The sequence below is a fragment of the Sapajus apella genome, unplaced genomic scaffold (assembly GCF_009761245.1).
Source record: "Sapajus apella isolate SASKATOON/1434 unplaced genomic scaffold, GSC_monkey_1.0 scaffold41, whole genome shotgun sequence".
NCBI lineage: Eukaryota > Metazoa > Chordata > Mammalia > Primates > Cebidae > Sapajus > Sapajus apella.
In genome coordinates, this window is record NW_022436981.1 from 363,749 (window position 1) to 385,589 (window position 21,841).

A 21,841-nucleotide genomic window follows, 5' to 3' on the forward strand; every position below is an offset into this window, starting at 1 on the left:
GGTTTTGGGTCAGACTTTAGAGACCAGTGACCTCTGCCCTTTTTGGTTATACTTCTAGAAAATTCTCTGGGTCCCAGTCTATGATCTCTTCCTGGAGAAAGCAAGTGACTGGCAGACATAGGTGGGTACCCTTCTCTTGGGGATGTCAACCCTTCACAGCTCAGCTCTACCTCTTTTGCCTCCGAGGATTGAAATGATTCCAGAAAACAGCAGAATCCTTCCTGGTCTGCCTGCTGGGGAAGGTGGCAGGGGATAGGCAAGGGATTAGCTAGAAATCCCTAACCTCAAGAGATCAAGTAATTGTAGCAGAATTTAGGGCCCTCTTGTTTCACAGTTTTTGGTTAAGACTTCAGTGTTTTTATTTTGTTTTGATTTTGTTTGACTAGGTGTGGCTCCTAGTACATAGCTTTCTGACCTTTTTAATGTCATGATGCACATAAAATGATACTTGTTTGGGACACTTGGAAGAAGCAGAGGAGAGCTGTGTCCCAGATGAAGTTGCTCACGGCTGAAGCTGACCAGCCCAGAGGCTCTGGTGATCACAGCCACTCTGAGGACTGAGGGCAGCATCATCTCACAGCACTTGGTTGGGAAGCTCCTTTTAGCCAACACACCGTCCCACCCGTCATGAAAAGAAGCTTGAGACAGGCTCTAGCTGGCTGGACAGCCTGTCAGCGTTCAATGGGCAGCAGATGATGCTGGAAACTATTAAGAGAGAGGACTCAACAGTTTCCATGGCAGATTAGGGAGAACTCCTACATCTTTCTACCCACATTTGGGGCAGACACCAAGCAGGAAATGACAGAGACAATATTAAGCAGCTGGCTCCTTTAGGCTACCAGAGAAGTGATGAATTTCTTATCCCATGTGTCCACTCTGTACTGGCCTAGTTCCGGGAGTGACCTACAGGCAGACGTCTTGGGCTTACTGTGCCTAGATGAGGGGCTTTGAGGTCTACCTTATGATGACACGCAGGAAGGCTTGCTCATGAAAAAGGCAAAGCACAGTAGGTGAGGCAAGTAGCGGTAGAGAAGGAAAGCCAGTATTTGTGAAGAAGCACTCACCTGGCTGCCGAGACCAAAGATTGGAAAAGGTATAGCTTGGTCCCCAAGCCCACATATTTACAACCTGCCTAGGCAGGGTCTTCCCAGAGCACCAAAGAAACCCTCAAGTGATTAAAAATCAAGAGGCACTGAAAATTCAGCCCCCTCTGAAATACCCTCAGAAGGAGACAGTTCTACCAGAATGCATGGAAATGAAAATGTTGACCTCGGTGTCACCAGTCACCTCTTAGGCTCCCCGACCTATTTCCTTTGCTCTTCACGATTCTCACTACATTTAAATCTCAAAGGAGTCTTCTACTTACCTCTTACTGTGGTACTAGTATTAATTCACATACACAACCCTCTGTGGATGAAATCTTTCCCTGTCATTAGTGTGATCCATGATTTAATATCTGCCTCCTCCTCAGACTCTGAGCCACATGAGGTAGGACTCTGTCCATGTCTGTTGTAGTCACTGATGCATCTCAGTGTTTACCAAGTCCCTTGGACACAGTAAGTGTTCAAAAAATAATTGTTGGACAAATGAATAATAAGTACTACTAGGATGTGCCAGGCATTGGGCTACATATACCATCTCTCATCCCACAAAACCACTACAAGGGATGGAATACAAGTCTTATTTTACAAGTGAGAAAACCAAGGCTGCAAAAGGCCACAGGACTTGGTCAAGGGGTACAGCAGGATCTGAACCCATGGCTACTGATTCCAAAGCCGGGGGGCTGCTGTTGCCAGAGTGGTGCTGTACCTTCTGTGGCTCTCTCTGGTCTCATGCACCGGTCTCCCTGCCACACGTGCAGGCACTGTCCAGTATCACCCAGGTCTTGGCATACCCACAAGGGGCAGGAGCCTACACAGACAGATGGCAACAGTGCCAAAGCAACAGACATAGCTCTGCCCTTGGAGACCTTGAGATCACAAGTGGTTATTAGGACAGAACTGGTGTTATCCATTACTAGAAAGTGACACAACCAAACATGCAGGCAGCCCACTGGCAGGAGGCAACAGGGCACAGGGCTCCTGGCAACCTACCAGCATAGTGGTAATTTGCTAAAGGATGACATTTTAACCTGACCGGCTTCCGCAGCAGCAGCATTTCCAGAGCAACCTGTAGACCCAGGGGAGAGAAAAGGCCAGAGTCAGTTAACAGGTCTGTGTGTCCTAGGGAGACCATCTACCCAAAGGGGAAAAGGGGTTAGCACTGCAGAGGCCAGGGCGGGGGCACTGGAAGGAAACCCAGAGGGAGACTTACCCTAACTAGGGTTTCATGTCTGTTCGGCACCCAGTAAGAGTCTCATTCTAACACCCTCCCACTCCATGCCTGAAGCTAGTTATTCATGTCACGGGAAAACAGAAAGACCTGACTCTTCCCTGGTAAAATCCCACCAGTCCCAGAGATGAGTGGGGCCTCCTCTGACTGGAGGCTGAGTCTCTAGGCAGAGCTTCCGAGGAAATGAATAGTTGATCTGTAACTGTTTTACAGAAAACTTGTGTTTCATTACAACTGAACATCAATAGCTGTATCAGTAATAACTTACTACATATATACCATCCTTCAAGAGAGCCTGGCTAAATAAACTGCTTCAGATCAGCCTCGGGAGCTTTTTTTTTTTGAGACAGAATCTCGTTCTATCGCCAGGCCAGGCTGGAGTGCAGTGGTGCGATCTCGGCTCACTGCAACTTCCCTTTTCCGGTTTCAAGCAATTCTCCTGCCTCAGCCTCCCGAGTAGCTGGGATTACAGGCACACACCACCATGCCCAGCTAATTTTTTGTATTTTTAGTAGAGATGGGGTTTCACCATGTTGGCTAGGATGGTCTTGATCTCCTGACCTCGTGATCTGCCTGCCTTGGCCTCCCAAAGTGCTGGGATTACAGGCGTGAGCCACCACGCCTGGCCCTTGGTAGCTTTTTAAAAGATGCTGCAGGCAGAGTTGAACAGCAGATAGTTTCCAGGAAGAGCAAGGCCTGGAATCTTGCTACTCCAAATGTGGTCCATAGAACAGGAATACCTGCCTCACCTGGGAGCTGGTCAGAAAGGCAGAACCTGGGCCCTCCTCCCAACCCCCTGAATCAGAATCTGCATTTTAAACAAGATTCCTCAGATGATGTGTTTGCACATTAAAAGCTTGAGAAGTGCTACTCTGCCACACTGATCTCAAAGGGTTAAGGACAATTCTCCAGCATTCTAGGAAACACTTGAAGGGTAGCATAGTATTGGGACATTTATTTTCACATTTTCATAAAATCAAAATGCAGGAAGCTAGATCTACTACCATGTATTTATACAAAGGGGAAACAGAGGTTAGTGATTGAGTGATCTAGCCAGAAGTCCAGGTTGAGGTCAGGGGCCTGTAATCCTAGCACTTTGGGATGCCAAGGTGGGAGGATCACCTGAGGTCAGGAGTTCGAGACTGGCCTGGCCAGCATGGTGAAACCTGGTCTCTGCTGAAAATACAAAAACTAGCCAGGTGTGGTGGTGCATGCCTGTAATCCCAGCTACTCTCGGGAGGCTGAGGCAGGAGAATCACTTGAACCTGGGAGGCAGAGGTTGTAGTGAGCTGAGATTGTGCCATTGCACTCCAGCCTCGGTGACACAGCGAGACCCCATTAAAAAAAAAAAAAAAGGGAAGTTCAGATTGAGCAGGTCAACTGTTAGCTGAGATTTTGGGAAGACAGCACCAAGACATGGGTTTGGGAACATCAGCAGAACTGTGTTAAAAGTGGGAAAATGGAACCAGTTGGTGAACAGGAAACATTTTATTTTGGTTAGAGGAGAAAAGAGTGCTATAAACATCAAACTGTGGATGATTTCCATAGCAGGGAAGAAGAATCAGCAGAGTAGATAGGCTATTTTAGACCAACTTCTGTTTCAGTAAAGTCGTCTACCTCCATCACTAGAGACTTGGTTTTCTGATGTGAAATGCAAGATGAGGAAAAGGAATTCTGATTTCCTAGGACAGTTATACCCACAGTTCTAACTTTAGGAACAGAGGTGGAAACTGAAGTCCAACCGGAAATTTTTTTCTACAGTCTTTAATATCCTGACCTACTCCCTGAGAGAAGGAATAGGGAGGCATGCTGATTGGTCATCATGCACTGATTGGTCATTATGAATTGGTTGCATGGTATGCTAGACAATATTGAAACTTGGGAAAATACTCTTTAGGAATTTGTAAAGAGTACTCTTTTTTCATGGTTCCTTACCATCACATCACCTTTGGCCTCAAAGAGAGAGTGCAAAGCAAATTCAGAATTGGTCCCTCCACCTGGCAACGCGCTTGAACAGCACAAATTCAGAAGATTCTCCACTGTTTGGGAATAAGGAGAAACCGGTGAATCAGAGAGAGTTCAGTGTCACGGAAAACACACCAATCCCAGAGCCAGTGATCCCAGTGAGAGAATCAAACCTCTCCCGCCCAGCTCTTCCCATGTGCCAATACCTCTTTGCTGGAGGTCATGGTTTTCTAGCTCTGGCCAGGGCTTCCATACCAGTGTGGCCTTGTGTGTGTCCTGGGCCAGGGCAGAGATATCTTGGAGTTCGGGGATTTCTGCTTGGAATCTCAAGCCAATGTTGATGCGTCTTTAAATGACAAGAACAACAGTGTGGTCTTTAATTTGATGGCCCAGGCCAAGGGCAACTGTCAGGAACTTGAAAAAGAGGGAAACTAGTTCTTTCTTCAAGAACGCAGGGGCATTTCCTCACAGTATGACCCTAAGATTCCAGGCATGGCTTTTTCACTGGGATAAGGAACAGCCTTAAGATTGGGGAGGAATATTTTAGGAGCAAGGGAGCAGCCGGCCTGGGGCTTCTACAGCTTCCTGTAAATGGGAACGGGAGGGTGATTAATTCCAAGAGAACAGTTTCCCAGAGCATGGCTAATGGTGCCATTTAACCACAAAAATGGGGGAAACACAAAGCAATTCGTTTCATTTTTTTCTCTCTTTCAGATCCCTTTCACAGACATTATCCCATCCGAACCTCACAGAGATCTGTGATGTAAGAAGGCTGTAATAATTATGCCAATTTGATGAGTCAACCAAAGCCTAGAAAGGTTAACTCGATCAAGATCAAATTACAAAATGGTGTTGGAACTCAGGTTTTCTGATTCCTGACTCAATCTACTCACCACTCTACCACCTGGCCTCTTTTCTGTGTCTACCCATGAAGATAAATCACCTTTCCCTTTCCTAACACCACCCACTGCCCAAGCAAAATTAAAGTACTTAACAAGCCCATTTGGAGGACTGGCCAAGAGTCAGGGAGGGGAGGGGGGACATGAGGACATTCAGAAGGTGCCTTTTAAAGAATGAGCCACCCCGAAGGAGATGCTTCCGGGTCACTGGGGATAAGAAAATACATGGCTACAACCATGCTGTCTGCAGAGCCAGACATAGGGATGCTAGGTTCTCTGAATACAGGGCTTCATGCTTTGACCATGCCTTTAGTCTTTGGCAAAGGCCTTGGAATACAGGCAACTATTGTGTAGGGAAACAACAGTACTCAAGAAATAACCACGATCCTACAAATTCTACAACTGCTTTCTCAGTGTAATCCTCTGACTACAAAAGTATTAACTACACTTCTCAAGAAGTGAAGCCTTCTGTTCTAAAGAGTAATTGACTTTTCCTTACGGTTCAACATCCACAGTCTGCTCTCCAGGCCCTGGGGTGACCGTCACATTGCTGCCATCGATGCTGTCTAAAACACAAAAATCAGAGGTCACTAGTCAACAGGGAAGGAATGTTGAAAAAGACTAAAGCAAATGAGCAGTTACCTAACCAGCCATAACAGGGCTCCTCTCCTACTCAACTCCTGCCAGAGTTACCCCTGACAGTTTCCAGGGAGCTGGGTGGAGTATAGAGCTAAATGACTTAGGGTTACCCATTTCTCATACAGAGAAGAAGCCAGTTGTCCCACAATGGTCGGCTAAGCGGTATGATTTCTATGCAATTTTTCTTGTGCCAGAAAGAGATCCTAGCCTCTCTGTGCTTGATTTTTATAAAGCACGCTAAAATGTCAAGGTTGATCTTAAATGTAATGCCTAATCTTATTTGTACATCTACTGAGTATATTTTCTTTTCTTTTTGAGACAGTGTCGCTCCTTGCCTAGGTGGGAGTGCAGTGGCTCTATTTCAGCTCACTGCAGCCTCTGCTTCTCGGGTTCAAGGGATTCTCCTGGACTTAGCCTGCCGAGTAGCTGGGACTTCAGGCGCCTGCCACCACGTCCCGCTATTTTTTTTGGAGAGGGAGTCTCGCTCTATCTCCCAGGCTGGAGTGGAGTGGTGCGATCTCGGCTCACTGCAACTTCCGCCTCCCACGTTCAAGTGATTCTCCTGTCTCAGCTTCCTGAGTAGCTGGAATTACAGGCACGTGACACCACGCCTGGCTAATTTTTGTATTTTTAGTAGCAACGGGGTGTCACCATGTTGGCCAGGCTGGTGTTCAAATCCTGGCCTCAAGTGATCCACCTGCCTTGGCCTCCGAAAGCGCTGGGATTACTTATATGAGCCACCACGCCTGGTCTCATTTTTTCTCTCCTGCACGATCATCGGGGGCTGTCTTAGAAACTGGGTGAACATTTCAACTGTTTCCTTATCCCAGAGACTGGTGATCACTTTACACATTTGTCTCCCAATTAGGCTGTGATTCCCTTGAGGATAAGGGCTATGCATTCCAAGTCTTTATTAGCACCCAGCAGTGTGTGCTACATACAGCCAATAATACTCCGCCAAAGTCTGTGGGATAGATGAGAAAGCTAAGGAAAAGGGGGCCTCCCGGGACTCTACCCAGCACCCAGAGCCTAGGAGGAGGCTAAAGGGTGACTCACTGGAGCGACACAGCAGCACCCGCGGTGTGGGCGTCAGGGGCGTCAGGGGCAGCTGCGGGTGGGCGCCAGGGCCGTGGCCGGAGATGAGGACATTGCTGAAGAGCCCCGAGCCCTGGCGCACCGGGCTCAGCATGGGTGGGGGCGTGTAAGGGGGCAGCTCGTGGGCGGGGTCCAGGAGCAGGTGGTCTCCGAGGACGCGCGGGGAGCGCAGCTGGCTCTGGTACAGGGTGGCGCCCGAGTAGGAGGCAGCGGGGTTCGGGTTGTAGGAGGGCGGCGGCGGGATGAAGAGGGGCTCCGGCCGGTGCCGGAACTTTTTCTTCTCCTGCACGGTCTTCAGGGGCTCCTCGGCTTTGGGCACGCTGGGCTGCTGCTTCTTGGGGATTTCCTAAAAGCGGAACAACGAAATGATTCGAATACTTCAGCTTCCCCTGGAGGCCAATTCCACAGGTTCAGGGAAGGGGGCCTTCTACTGTCTGAGCAGACAGACCTTATGCTTGACCGCCCGCCACCCCGCCACCCCGCCACCCCGCGCCACCACATCCATTTCAGGCAAAGCGAGTTCTGGCTGCTAGACTAGGAAGAAAACTAAGGTTTTGGAAGAAATCCCTAATTTCTGAAAGAGCTGGGGGCGATAGGAATAGTGGGTGGTCAAGAAGTAATAAATTCAATGTCTTCATTGCTTATCACTACATTCCCATCTGTTTGAGTGGAATCCAGCTGAGTGGGCTCTTTGATTCCCCCCTGTGCTCCCCAGGGACGGACATCAGGAACAGATACCACATGTTCTGAGAAGGGGACAGAACAATCTCTTCAGGGAAGCTGGCACCGAGACCCGTGGGGCAGGAAGAGGGGGCTCAAGCCTAGCCAAGGCTCCTAAGGCCAGCGACCCACACCCGGCTCTCCTGGGTCACTTGCAGCGCGGGGGAGAACCCGCGATGATCTCTAAGGCCCTTTCAGTGTGCTCACCTAAACACCGATCTGGTTGACCTCCCCCCTCACCGCCCCTCACTATTGCTCCCAGAACTTGTAGCTTATTTGTAGCAAACTCTTCTCTGAGGTTGGCTTCCTGTCAGGAGACTTAGTTTATTTTAATGGCAGCGGAACCAAGCACAGTCTGGAGGGAGGATCTGCCACATGGATACATACATACTAATAAGTAAACAAATGCACGTAAACAGATGAGCAGGGCATGCCAAAGCCAAACCGGAAACAGACTCGGGCTGTGTGGTAGCATCAGCCCAGAAAAGCTGAAAGCTGGGTGTGGCTGCACAGGCGGTGTGGTTGGGAGGGGCCACAGGGATACCTGAGGGAAGGTTCTGGACAGTTTGGCGTGACCTCTCGGGCCCTGCAGGCCAGGGGCCAGTCACAGCTGCAGGTCCTGGAGAGTCCTGAGCCCAGGGTGGCGCCTGGGTAGGAAGCAGCAGGGGGTGATGGGAAGGGCTGGCCACGGTCATGTGACCAGCTGCCTCCAGGCCATGTGACCTCTGCTCTGTCTCCTCTCCCTCCAGGGCGTCAAGGCTCTGACGCCTTCTGTTTCTCCCTCAGCTTCCTTGCCTTCCACGGTGCCATCCTGGCCTCTAGGAGGGGTGTCTTGGGAGGCAGAGGGTCCCAGGCTCTCAGCTCCAGAGTGAGGTTCCTAACCCCCGACCTCACCCCAGGGGGCTCTCCTTAGGCCAGCGCGCTCAACCGCCTCCTCTCTCCACCAGAGGGCTCCTCAGCGCCTGAGGCTGAGGCGGGAGAGGGGCTGAGGAGAATGGGGGAAGGAGGCTGGTGCCCCTTATAAGGAAGGCAGCCCTGAAGTTATAGCCTACCCTGTTCCTGGGTAACAGATGAGGTCATCTAAGAACATGTAGACCTCATGCTATCTTAACGCAGCACTGCAATCCAGACCTCTGATTACAGGGCCAGAGGTCCCTTTGGGTCTCCCACTCCTCCAGCTTCTTGTCCTGTACTGCAGCTCTAAACCTGGATTATTTTTTGAGATGGAGTCTCGCTCTGTTGCCCAGCCTGGAGTGCAGTGGTGTGGTGCGATCTCAGCTCACTGAAACCTCCGCCTCCCGGGTTCAAGCATTTTCTGCCTCAGCCTCCAGAGTAGCTGGGATTACAGGCACCCACCACCATGCCCAGCTAATTTTTGTATTTTTAGTAGAGACGGGGCTTCACCATCTTGGCCAGTCTGGTCTTCAACTCCTGACCTGGTGATTCATCTGCCTCAGCCTCCCAAAGTGCTGGGATTACAGGTGTGAGTCACCACACCCGGCCTAAACCTGGATTTTCTGATCCTCCAGGTAAAGGCTGTGAGCCACTGGGCCACAGACGCCACCTAGAATGTCATGCCTGGTTGCCACTTGAGAGGAAGCACTTACAGTGTTCCACCCCACCAAACTATTTGAACACTTTGGGGGTGAGACCAAGCACTGAAAACTTTAAAAAGCTGTCTACAGAGAAGGATGAGAACCACTGATGAGCTGGCTAGGAGCCAAGCTGGGCTGGGCACTCAGGGCTCTGTCCTGGATGTTTTAATTTCTTTACATCAAGTGCCAGGACCTTGTTCACAAGTATTCAGTCCCACCTACACGTGTCCAATTCACAATCCACCCAACCGACAGGTCTCTCTCACCCTTCCATTAAGTCAAGATCATCCTTCCCTTCCAAACCCTGCTCAGAATGCTAATGATGATCTCCTGAGCAAACTCCCTTGCCCCTCCTCGGTCCGTAAGGACTTTTGCTACCCAGGTGTAGTCCCATCCAGTCACACCTGGGGCATCCGTTTCTTGTCTGCCCCTGTCTTTTTTCTCGCCATCTTGAATGGGTGATGGTGGCGGGGGTGTGCCTGGGACTCTGACCCCCATGTGATTATGAACCCTTAATTGAGAGCTCCCCAAGGGGAGAAATAGTGTTTCTCCCACCAAATCATGAACTCCTCTGGGCAAAGAGGGAGCTTGGATGTGTCATTTCATCTCTCTGCCTGTTGCTGGCCCCCAAGTCCTGACAGCTTATGAGAATCTTCCCCCTAGTTCTCCATCAGTTTCTCTTCTTTTGAGGACTTGATATTAACATAGAGAACCATAAGGGTTTTTTTCTAGACTTTTCTAGTTCTATTAATTATCCTCTCTCCCTCTATCCTGGCCCAGCCTCACCCTATGCCCCCTAGACTCTCAGCAGCTGCCTATTCCTAAGGACAAATATGACCCCAACACACCACTCTGTGGGGAGATAGGTTTGATATTGTCAACCACACAGATCTTAAATTCCCTAGGGTCCGAGAGACAGACAGACAGAGACAGACAGACAGACAGACAGACAGACAGATAAAGAAACCCTTCCCAGAGCCAAGGTAAGCTCTTTGAGTGAAGCACTTAGAATTGGAGAAAGGAGAACAGTGAGTGAGGAAAACAAACCTCTTTGCTTTCCTGAGACTAGGGGTGGGTGGCTCTCAGTGGAACTACTTTGGGAACTTTAACAAATTAGGCTCTCCAGGGGATTTAAGCAGACAAAATATTAAGCATCTGGTAAGGCGGATTGTCAGAATGGATGCCAGGGCTACTGCATTCAAGATGGCACCTGCTGTGCCAGTGTTTACCTCTTTGGTAGTGGATTTGGGAGGTCTGGAGATCCTGGGGAAGGGGCCAGGGCCTGGGCAAGCTGCTTATTTTTTGGTATACAGTACTTCCATATTTCAGTAACGGCTATGATTGGCCCAGTGAGTCCCAGCTGAATGATCATCTCTGATGATCTGGGAACACTTTCGGGTCTCTCAGAATCTAACCCAGGCCATTAGTCTGGCATCAAGGATGGGGTTCCCAACGTGGCCACAGGGGTTCAGCCCTGAGAGGCCAAGCCATGTTGAGCTCGGGTCGGTGACTCTGGAAGGGCTGCCCCATCTCTAAGAAAGCAAAGGGATGTCCCCACCCAGGCAGGTGGGGCAGAGCAGCAACTCACAGCAGGCGTGCGGGGGGCAGCCCCTTGGGGTGAGTGTGGGGGAGAGAGGGTCATCCTCACGAGCACAGGCATCTCGTCGTCCGACATCGAGCTGGCTGGCTTGTCTCTGGCGGAGGGGGCGGCAACGGTGCTGTTGGTGAACCCCTGAGAGCTGGGCTTGGGCGGGAGAAGCTTGACAGGGACAGACACAGGCATGACCATAGGCGTGAGGCTTTCTGCCTCGGGAGGGAGCTGTGGTGGCGGCGGAGGCGGAGGCGGAGGCGGCAGTGGCGGCTGGGGCTGAGGCGGCAGGACCTTCTCTCCTTCCTCCTACACAGACAATAAAGGCTTTGATCCTGGGCTGAGAGAAGCTCTCACAAAGGGGATGCACTTTGCTTTTCCTGAAAGATTCCAGGACATCAGGTATGGGTGATAACCACTGCAGGGCGATTTCCTTCCTGCAATCCTGAGTCCCTCGGCTGGAGTGATGCCAGCTGATGGTAGAGGAGGCCATGGCCTCCATTTTCTACAGCTAAAAAATCTTGACCATTTATTACTTGTGTATTAAGCAATTTTTAAAAATTATGTGGTTGTCATTGCTTTTAAAGGAAAGGACACGAACTTGTCATCAGTCCAAACAAGGTAGGATCTTTTGCAGTTTTTAATTCTATGGGCCTTAGTTTATTCATTTGTCAAATGGAAATAGGCATTCCATCCTAAATTTTATTCAGGTCAGGAAACCACACTGGAGATACAAAATATGTACTTTTTTTTTTTTTTTTTTTTTGAGATGGAGTTTCACTCTTGTTGCCCAGGCTGGAGTGTAATGGCACAATCTCGGCTCATCGCAGCCTCCATCTCCCGAGTTCAAGGGATTCTCTCACCTCAGCCTCCCGAGTAGCTGGGATTACAGGCATGCACCACCACACCTGGCAAATTTTTTTGTATTTTTAGTAGAGATGAGGGTTCTCCATGTTGGTCAGGCTGCTCTTGAACTCCCGACCTCGGGTGATCGACCTGCCTCAGCCTCCCAAAGTGCTGGGATTACAGGTGTGAGCCACCATGCCCGACCCAAAACATGTACTTTTAACAAGTAAAGACAAAAGCTTTTTTAAAAAACATAATCTGGCATGGCCAGGAGATGGAGTCATTTGGGTAATCAAAAATTCTGGTCAACAAAGATTTAATCCCATAGATTTAAATTAAAAGTAACAATATTCAAAGAATTCTGAGAATTTTTTTGATTTTACTCTAACTTTAAAACTTGTGGATAGTTTACTATCTGGATAGCCTACCTTGGATAATCTGGAGGGTATTTAAGGATCTTTGGATATTGAGCCAAACGCCACTGCATCAGTAAACAGAAAATTCTGGCGGAGAGCCTGATGGTTACATTAGCTGTCTCTGGCTGTTGCCCACTAATCTGGAAGGCCCCAGTGGCCCCGGTCTTGGGTGTGTCAAGCAGCAGAAGTTTAAAAACAATATTGCATTTACATGTTTTCGTTTGCTGTCTTCTCCAGGAGGCAGAGAGAGAGGCTGGGATGCCCTAAAAGGCTTTCCAGTGCCTGTTTTTGACCCTTCCTCACTGTAACACTGGGGAAGTGGGGCTCTTTGACCTGGCTGGCTACCAGCCTCAGAGCCTAAGCACTCCTGTCAAGGGAGGACTGTGCCTCGCCATGTCCTGCGTGGGGCTCACATCACTCTCTGACGGCAGCAAAGCAAAGCAAGCAGCACATAGCCTAGAAAGGATCAGGGATTGGCTCCTGCTAACCTGTTTGAGGTTGGGGGAGGCCCTCATTCCCCCGTGGGACCGCATGTGGCCGTTCAGGGCAGGCAGGTTCTTGAACTCCTTCAGGCAGATGGAGCACGTCAGCTTGTTCTTGGCATCAAACTGCTCCCCAAACACTCCTTTGGGTTGGCCACTGCTCAAGGGTAGAGCCAAATGGAGGGGACACATATGACGAGGAAGGGAAGAGAAACAGTGACTTGCCACAAGACCTCATACCCACCACAGACCCATTCCATTCATCCAATGATCCCATTGTCCACGGCACCACTTGCATCACCCCAATGCCCTTTAGAGAACTAAGCCCGATTTACAGATGAAAAACTGAGGCTCAGCATGGGAAAAGACCTTCTCAAAGTCATGCAAGAACTGAACAACATGTCCTCCTTCATGCCAGGCCTTTAGGCAATGGATTTTGACTTGGGAACTATAGCTCATTACCCTTCCAGGGTCAGCCTGAGCCCAGCTCCTCCAAAAGCCTCCCTGCTGGAGACACCGGTGCAAGTTCCTGAGGCAGCCCCATATCGCACACTTCACATTTATCGGGTTTGGCCAAATCTTTAGTTACCATGCCCATGAGATGAGGAAGCAAGTCTGTACTGCTCACTGCTGCATTCTCAAAGCCTAGCTCTATGCTTGGCACACAGTAGGCACTTAATAAGTACTGAATGAATGCAGAGTGGACAGAACGTGGTCTTTGCGGTCAATCCCAGCATTGTTACTTGATGTTTAACCTTAAGCTCTTTGAGCCTCAGTTTTCTCATTTGTAAAGTAACAATAGTAAGAGCTAAGAATTACTGAGCGCTTCCTGAGTATAGGCACATCATAATCATACCCACCCTCGTCGGTTACTCTACTACACAGAATGCATAGGGCTTCGCACAGAGCAGGCACTCAAACACAACAGCTGCTATCATTTCTACACACTTCTTTGAGGAATTGACTTTGAATTTAGAAATGAATCATGAGAAACACCCCAGAAAATCCTCCCAGTCTCCCAAAATACCAACGAAGCTCCACTCAACTTACCTCGACTCAGGGGAACCTGGCTGGGCTCTCCCATCAGGTAGGTGCATCTAGTTTTGAGCCAAACAGGACACCGAAAAAAAGAAGAGAGAAAAGAATGTGTTCTGAAGGGAGCAGTCCTGGAGCGGTGGGAACACCAGGTACCCTTCCAGGACTCTTTCTGCCGGCTGCCTCGTGCTGACCCCGTGCATGTCCACTCACACCCTCGCTCTTCTGCATCTGACTTCTGTCCCTGAATTGGGACCTTGACTTGGGACCACCACCCCACTCCTGGAGCTGCTGCCAGCCACAGCAAGCCCACCAGGATGCAGCCCCCCACCGTGTTCTTTCCTGTTCTCTCAGGGTACACACTCCATGCACAGACAGGCTCCATTCCCATAAGGGGCACAGAAGAAAGTTGGAAGACACAGCATCATATCAGGAGACCTCCTGACGGAATTCCTTTTATTTTTTGGAGACAGGGTCTTGCTCTGTGACCCAGGCTGGAATGCAGTAGCATGATTGTGGCTCACTGTAGCCTCTACTACTTGGGCTCAAGCAATCCTCCTGCCTCAGCCTCCCAAGTAGCTGGGACTGCAGGTATGTGCCACCACACCCAGCTAAATTATTATTTTTTTTGTAGAGGCTAAATTTTTGATGTTTTTTTGGTAGTTATGTTGCTTAGGCTGGTCTCCAAATCCTGGGCTCAAGCCATCCTCCCACCTTGGCCTTCCAAAGTGCCGGGATTACAAGTGTAAGCCACCATACCTGGCCCTGGAATTCTTCTTAAAAAGCCTTAGCCAAATCATCTCATTCTTATATTTACAAAGGCTCTCAGTTACTACTGGGTCTGAGCCCCAGACAAAACAAGGTCAAGGGGAAGTTCATCTCTGGCCTTCGATCTCCATCAGAACCTTCTCTCTCCCCAACCAGTTCCCATTTGGGGTCGCCTCCTCCTCAGACACTGCTGACATATTAACTGTAGCACTTGGAATAAGCCAAGGCATGAAAAGTGCCCAGCACATAGTAGGCTGTTTCTGATCAAATACTTTTTGAAACAAATCAAGGTTAATTACGGTGTACAGGCTGAATCAGCCTGCATTCATGTTTTGTTTGGCTAGAATGTTTTGTTTGGCTAAATTCTTAGTGAGAATGCTATGGGATGGGGCATCTGCTCTTTAGTCCACAGTCATCACTACTCCCTAATGCCTCATACCAGTCAGGTTTTGCTTATTTACTTTCACAGCCTAGATCATGTGGGAAGCTAAGATTTTTGTCTCTGCAGTCATACATGGTATCCCCTTTGGGAGACTCACAACGCATACTACCATATTAAAGGCCACAAAAAGTCCTGCAGTACAGCAACCTGTTTCACTTTGGGAGGCTGAAGTGAGAGGATCGCTTGAGGCCAGGAGTTCAAGAGCAGCCTGGGAAACATAGGGAGACCTGTCTCTACAAAACTAAACTAAACTAAAGGAAGTACCCAGGTTTGTGGCATAGACCTATAGTCCCAGCTACGTGGGAGGGTGAAGCAGGAAGATCGTTTGAGCCCAGGGGTTCAGGGCTGCAGTGAGCTATGATTGTATCACTGCACTCCAGCCTGGGTGACAGCAAGACCCTATCTCTAAAAAAAGAAAAAAGAACTCCCTAATTTATTTATCCAGAGAACCCACTGTTTCCCCAGCAATATCCATTAAACACTGCGGAACGGCTGTTCTGAGCAATATACTTTGAGAAATCCTGTCATAATGTGGTCTCCCTCCCAAAGGAGGACCAATGTCACAGAACGTATCCTGAGCACACAGATCCAAGGGAACTGAGACACCACCACTGTGTGGTTCCCTGGCATCCAACTCAAGGTCTTAACCATTACATGAATCATTTAGGGCATGATATGGTACTCTGGCCATCTCCTTAGTAGATTATAAGCTCCATGGCCAAAGGACTTAATAAAAATTAATTTTGTATTCCAAGTGCCTGGCACAGACAGTGCGTGACACATGTAGGTTGATGTTTGTATAATGAATAAAGAACAAAATGGTTGACGGGGCTTGAAGACAGGATTGGGCACTGCAGACTCGGCCCTGGCTGACCCTGTAGCACACTGGGTATTGGGAGAAACTTCCACTGGGAGAATACCTGGGGCCACATGGCACTGGGAGACAGCTGCTGATGCTGAGGCCCCATGTTGTTGAGGTGGATCCCACTGGGGGACAGGAGGGGCCGATGGGGAAGGGTGCTGCTGACCCGGGTCAGATCCGAGCTTGCTGGGTCTCCCATTCCTGCGTCAGGAGGCCCCAGGTCCCCGTGGGAGCTCAGCATGGCCTGGGCCTGTCTGTCGCTAGAGTACGTCTTCAGCTGACTGTCCTCACGCTGCTGGTGCTGGGGCAGGTGGCTCTGCTGGTAGAGGGGGTGGCTGTAGGGCTGCTGGGGCTCCTGGTAGTAGTACTGGGACATGGAGCCCAGAGGAATCAGCTGGACAGTGTGTGCCTGCTCTGGGGTATACTGGTGAGGGTCCCTGTGATAAGAAGGGGGCTGCAGGTGCATCTGTTGCTGCTGCTGCTCTTGCAAGTGCTGCATCATGGGTTGGGGCTGATAATACTGAGGTATCTGCATCGAGCCCTGCCGCTGCGGCAGCTGTAGCTGCTGCGGCTGCGGCTGCGGCTGCGGCTGTGATGGGCGAATCTGTTGCTGCTGTGTCTGTATTTCTTGCATGGAGATACGCTGTTGCCCAGCTTGCTGCTGTTGCTGCGGTGGGTAATACTGGTGCTGCTGCATCTGTTGCATGTGCTGTGACAGCATCTGCGAGGCCTGCAGCGGCTGTCCTCCCTGCGCTGGCACCTGAGCCAGTTGCTGCTGGTAGTCATAATACAGGTGCCCTTGGGTGGGGTGCTGCCCGACCTGAAGAGCTGGTTTGGACAGCCCGCCAGTGAAACCAGGGTGAGGCTGCTGGGGCACCTGCTGGTAGCGGGAAGGGATAGCCGGTGCTGGGGGCTCCATGGGCTTCTGAGACAGCAGCTGGCGGAGGGCACTGTCAGGGGCTCCATCCATCACTGCTGACTGGGTGTGCAGCACCTGGGCCATATTGTTGACCTGAATTCGCAGGTTTTGGTTGGCAAACACCTGGGTGAAAGAGTCCAGCTTGTGCAAGACACCGCTGGTAAGCTTCTGGGTCCGGATCTCGCTGGCCTGGGAGTAGGTGTACTGGTAGCCATCAGTGGGCTCAGCCTGGGCTGGTGCCCCCCACATCATGTTTGAGTTGGCCAGGTTACCACGTAGCTGGACATGGTTTCCAGGCCCTGCATGACTCCCCCACCCTCCCTGTCTCGAGGTATCCATTTGGCCAAGGTTTTTGGAGCCAACAGGCAAGCCCAGACCATCCCGCGTATCTTGAGGGAAATGGGGGGAGATGGGCGAGGCCTGAGGGGCATCCATCCCGCCCCCTGTTACTGCAGTCCCATAGTTGTGGTTCAGCCCGCTGTGGACACCAAGTGGTGGCTGTTGGTAGAAAAGGTTCTCACTACCATGCGCCACATGGTTGGTCTTGTACAGTTGCTGATCACCCATGCCGTCTGCCTTGGTTGTGAACGTCCAGCCACAAAACCATAAAAAAAGGTAAATAAAACAAACCCAAAAGGACTGAAACCCTGAGAAGCTGAGAGAAAGTGTCGGCACTACTCCACGGCTGACATGTCTGTGAATGTGGCTGGAGCCAGGTGTTCCTGTTGGCCTGTACCACTCATGTGCAGGGCAGGGGGTTTTACATCCTCTCCCTGGCTGAGGTACGGACCACACAGCACTGTGGTGAGGAGACGTCGCTCACACCTGCAAGGCAAGATGCAAAAGAGAGGAAAGGATTTATTTGGATGTTTTGTGATGAGCAATTGATACCTACCATGACCAGTGATAAAAATAAATATATAATCCCAGCTACTTGGGAGGCTGAGACAGGAGATTTGTTGAGGCCAGGAATTTGAGACCAACCTGGGCAACCTAGGGAGATCCTGTCTCTATAAAAATGTTTTTTAAATTAGCTGGGTGTGGTGGCATGCACCTGTAGCCCCAGCTACTCAGGAGGCTGAGAAAGGAGGATCACCTGGGATCAGGAGTTTAAGGTTGCAATGAGCTATAATTGTACCACTGCACTATAGCCTAGGTGACAGAGTGAAACTCTGTCTCTAAAAATATATGTATGAGAAACAGGGGACTCGAGTAGAAATAGCCAGGGTCATGCACTCCACACCCTTTACACTGAATCCGCGGATCTTAACTCTCACATGAGAGGTAAACTCTCTTACTTTCAAGCCATTGTTCAATGGCTCAGTAGTTCATTGATTTGTTAATTCATTGTTTTGTTCATTGATTAATTCATCCATTCTTCTGGGACCCTGCTATTGGAAGCCCAACACTATTCTAGGACCTGTGGGAAATATAAATAAGTTTAAGATATGCATTAATCAATTTATCTGTTCAACACATATTTATTAGACACCTATTAACTAAGGTACAATGCTGAGAAATGACTAAGACACAGGCCTGCTCTCAAGCATGTAGTTAGAAGAGGTGATGAGTCACATGAATAATTACAAAGGAGAAAAAGATACATGTAATCAAAAGGCAAAACTAAGAAAGGCAGGGTGTGATGGCACACACCTGTACACCCACTTATCAGGAGACTGAGGTGAGGATTGCTTGAGCTAAGGAGTTCAAGACTAGCCTGGGCAACATAGCAAGACCTTATCTCTTAAAAAAAGAAAAAAAACGAGCAAGACAGATGGGAATTCAGAGACTGGAAAGCTTAATTGCAGCAGAAGAACAGAATTGGAGAAGGTTTCCAGGAAGAGTACTGCACATGTTAGTTTGCCTTTCAGGTCAACATAGTCACCTGTCTCCTTGTGGCTCCTGATCAGATAAACATCTGTGTATAGGGGTAACCTCCTGGCCAGAAGCTTTTGAGATGATTTGGCACAAAGAAGTAGGCTGGGCTGATCAGATTCTCACTTGTAGAAACACTAACTAGGACATTTGCAGAGACTGGTCTGGGTCCCTGTGAGTCCATTCAGGTTCTTCAGTGAACTTCAAACTGAGGTGTGAACTCCATGGAACACATGAAGACTTTGCAAGCATTGCATATGTATCTAAAGTTTTAAGAGGTTCAATTCTTGGCTGGGCGTGGTGGCTCATGCCTATAATCCCAGCACTCTGGGAGGCTGAGGCGGGTGGATCACCTGAGGTCGGGAGTTCGAGACCAGCCTGGCCAACATGGTGAAACCCAGTCTCTACCAAAAATACAAAAATTAGCTGGGCGTGGTGGTAGGTGCCTGTAATCCCAGCTATTCAGGAGGCTGAGGCAGGAGAATCACTTGAACCTGGGAGGTGGAGCTTGCAGTGAGCCAAGATTGTGCCACTGCACTCCGACCTGGGTGACAAGAGCGAAACTCTGTCTCAAAAAAAAAAAAAAAAAAAAAAAAAAAAAAAGAGAGAGAGATTCAATTCCTAGATCCTCAACTTCTATAGAAATTCTTTCTAGAACTCATGAGTGACAGAGGTGCAAGCTGTCCTTTTAGGCCTTCTCTTTCCTAATCACCCTCCTTTACTTTTGTAAAGTAAAAAAGAAGAGCAAACTTTTCACATACTGCCGCAGGGAGAACGAAAAATGGAAACACTATAAATGCTGATCCTTGTCTCATGCTAGCATTGCATAATATTCATCTATGGATAAAGAAATTGAAAATAGAGCTCAGCACCAGCAATATTTTATTTCTGGACCTGAGTGGTAATCTCACTCTGCTGTAATTCAAGCTAATTAACATACAACATATACAACTGTATGTATATGACTGTGACCTGGTCATATACATACAGGGGTATATGTTGTATGTTAATTTTAAAAAGTTTATTTAAAAAAGTCACCCCCCACAAAAAGTCACCAGTACCAACACTTCATTTAGAGATGCATTTTCAATATAATTTAGCTATTTATGTTTACTATTCATCCAAATTAGTAATACATTTATGTTGTTTTGATCAATTGTGTACCATTAGTAATTGCGGTAACTCAAACCAGAAGAACTTTTAATACTTAGATCTTTGATTTTAGAAATTAAAAAAATTAAAACAGTTTCAACTTAATATAAAATTATTACAGAGAAATATGGTAGGGAAACAAGTGAAAAAGTCCCAAGCATAAAAATATATTACATATATCACATTGGGCTAAAATTCCATAGGGTAAGTGAAATGAAAATAAAATTTCCAGAAGAAAAAGGAACACTGACTATTAAAGAGGTGGTGCATGCATTTTTAAAGTAGATGACGGGAGGTATTAAATTGCTGTGGTGTTTAGATTCTATTGGATACATTTAAAACAGTGATGTAATAGTTTTGCTTAAAAATATCAATGTTTACAATATACTGGAAATTGTATCTTCAGCAAATGTATGATAAAAAAATGTAGATGTAAACTTAAAACTGTATGAAGGGGCAAAGAGTTTTAAAAGATTCTTTTAGGGAGAGGATTTTAAACAGAAAAGTCTGAAGACCACTGCAGCTGTCCCCCTCTACCTGAGAGTGAGCCGAGCTGGACTCTGTCCCTTTTACAACTACAAGAGAAAGAGATGGAAAACTTCAGATGAGGGGTTACATTTGGTGAAGGGAAGGGTGGAGGAAGGCGAGCTGCGGGAGGAAGGGGAGGCTGGCCAAAGATGGCTGCAGCAGTAAGAGGGTGCTGGGCGTCAGGAGCTCTGAGCTTCAGAAGCAAGGAGACTAATGACTCTTGCTGCTCAAAGGGTGGTCCAGGTCACCTGAGAGCTGGTTAGAAATGCAGAATCTCAGGCTCCAGCTCCAGCGATTGAATCAGAATCTGTATTTTACTGAGATGATTCCCCACTCCGAAGTGAGTTATGTGCACATTAAAATTTGAGAAGCACTGAATTAGCAGACTCTTGCTGCATCCAGGTGAGACACAAGTAAGACCAGAACTCAGATGACAGTGAGCAGGGAGAGAGGAAGAAATAAGAGAAACATCCCCTGTCTTGCCAGGGGGAAGCAACTCTCCTTCCTTGAAATGCTCTGGCCTTCTGGGGCTTATGACCTACTCTCAGACATCTACTCCTTTCCTCACACATATTCTCTCCGAAAGCCTTATCCACCACCCATCCCTTCTGACCCCCAGACTGCCCCTCGCTCAGATGGTCTGAGATCTGGATCAGCTGCCTACTCTACATCATCATGTCTGTGTTCAAAGGCAACTCAACATCATCTCTCCCAAACTGGATGCTGTTTTCAAAGAGCTCTTTCCTTGCATCTGCCATTCTCCCTTCCACTTCCAGAGCCTTCGTACATGATGCCCCTCACCATTTGGAGAATTTTTCCCCTCCTCACCCTCACTGGGTATCCTTCATATCTCAGCTCAAACTATACCTTCTCAGAAAGTTCACCCTGACCCCAATCCCCAAGTCTACATCAGATTCCTTTCTTATATGTTCTCATAAAACTGTATTCCTTCCCTTTAGGCTACTCTCCTCCGCTTGTAATTGTACTTCCACCAGTGCAATTATTTGATTAATGGATCTTTCTCTATTAGAGCAGGAACCACGTCTGTTTTTTTTTTTTTTTTTTTTTTTTTTTTTTTTTTTTTTTTTTTTTTTGAGACAGTCTTGCTTTGTCACCAGGCGCCAGGCTGGAGTGCAGTGGCGCGATCTCAGCTCATTGCAAACTCCGCCTCCCAGGTTCAAGCAATTCTCCCACTTCAGCTTCCCGAGCATCTGGGACTATAGGTGTGCGCCACCATGCCCAGCTAATTGTCGTATTTTTTTTTTTTTTTAAGTAGGGGCAGGGTTTCACCATGTTGGCCAGGATGGTCTCGATCTCTTGAAATTGTGATCTGCCTGCCTTGGCCTCCCAAAGTGCTGGGATTACAGGCGTGAGCCACTGTGCCCAGCCACCAGGTCTGTTTTTAGCTATGACTCTCTTCCTCAAACCTACCATAATGCCCAGCACATTGTAAGACTCCAATAAGGATTTAGTTGAAGGAAGGTAGTATTTATTGAATGAATAAATCAACAAATTAGAAACAATTAGAAAACAATGATCAAGTATCCCAGTAAATTGAGACAGGTAGAAAAATATACTCAGTATAGGTCAAACTCTTAAGTTCTCAAGAAGAATGGTCAGATTTCACCTTGGTCCTGATAGACAAATCGGACTTACTGAGGTGGAGAGGACCAGGAAGGGTATT

At 48.4% G+C, this 21,841-nt stretch overlaps 1 protein-coding gene across 16 annotated transcripts in view; it reads right to left on the reverse strand.

The window, feature by feature from the left end:
* Positions 1 to 21,841, reverse strand: part of TRERF1 (transcriptional regulating factor 1) — a 233,789-nt gene that overhangs the window by 25,299 nt on the left and 186,649 nt on the right. For 11 of the 16 annotated variants that reach the window (XM_032299404.1, XM_032299413.1, XM_032299403.1 and 8 more), the window contains 9 exons: positions 15,742 to 17,427; positions 13,627 to 13,673; positions 12,583 to 12,733; positions 10,833 to 11,141; positions 6,891 to 7,275; positions 5,695 to 5,761; positions 4,503 to 4,642; positions 4,267 to 4,370; positions 2,094 to 2,169 (listed from right to left, as the gene is read on the reverse strand). In XM_032299404.1, the coding sequence (XP_032155295.1) occupies positions 2,094 to 2,169; positions 4,267 to 4,370; positions 4,503 to 4,642; positions 5,695 to 5,761; positions 6,891 to 7,275; positions 10,833 to 11,141; positions 12,583 to 12,733; positions 13,627 to 13,673; positions 15,742 to 17,169 (2,707 nt within the window). In that variant the 5' untranslated portion in view covers positions 17,170 to 17,427. The remainder of the gene's footprint in view (positions 1 to 2,093; positions 2,170 to 4,266; positions 4,371 to 4,502; positions 4,643 to 5,694; positions 5,762 to 6,890; positions 7,276 to 10,832; positions 11,142 to 12,582; positions 12,734 to 13,626; positions 13,674 to 15,741; positions 17,428 to 21,841) is intronic. The other 5 variants (XM_032299415.1, XM_032299414.1, XM_032299418.1 and 2 more) reach the window with 3 other exon arrangements.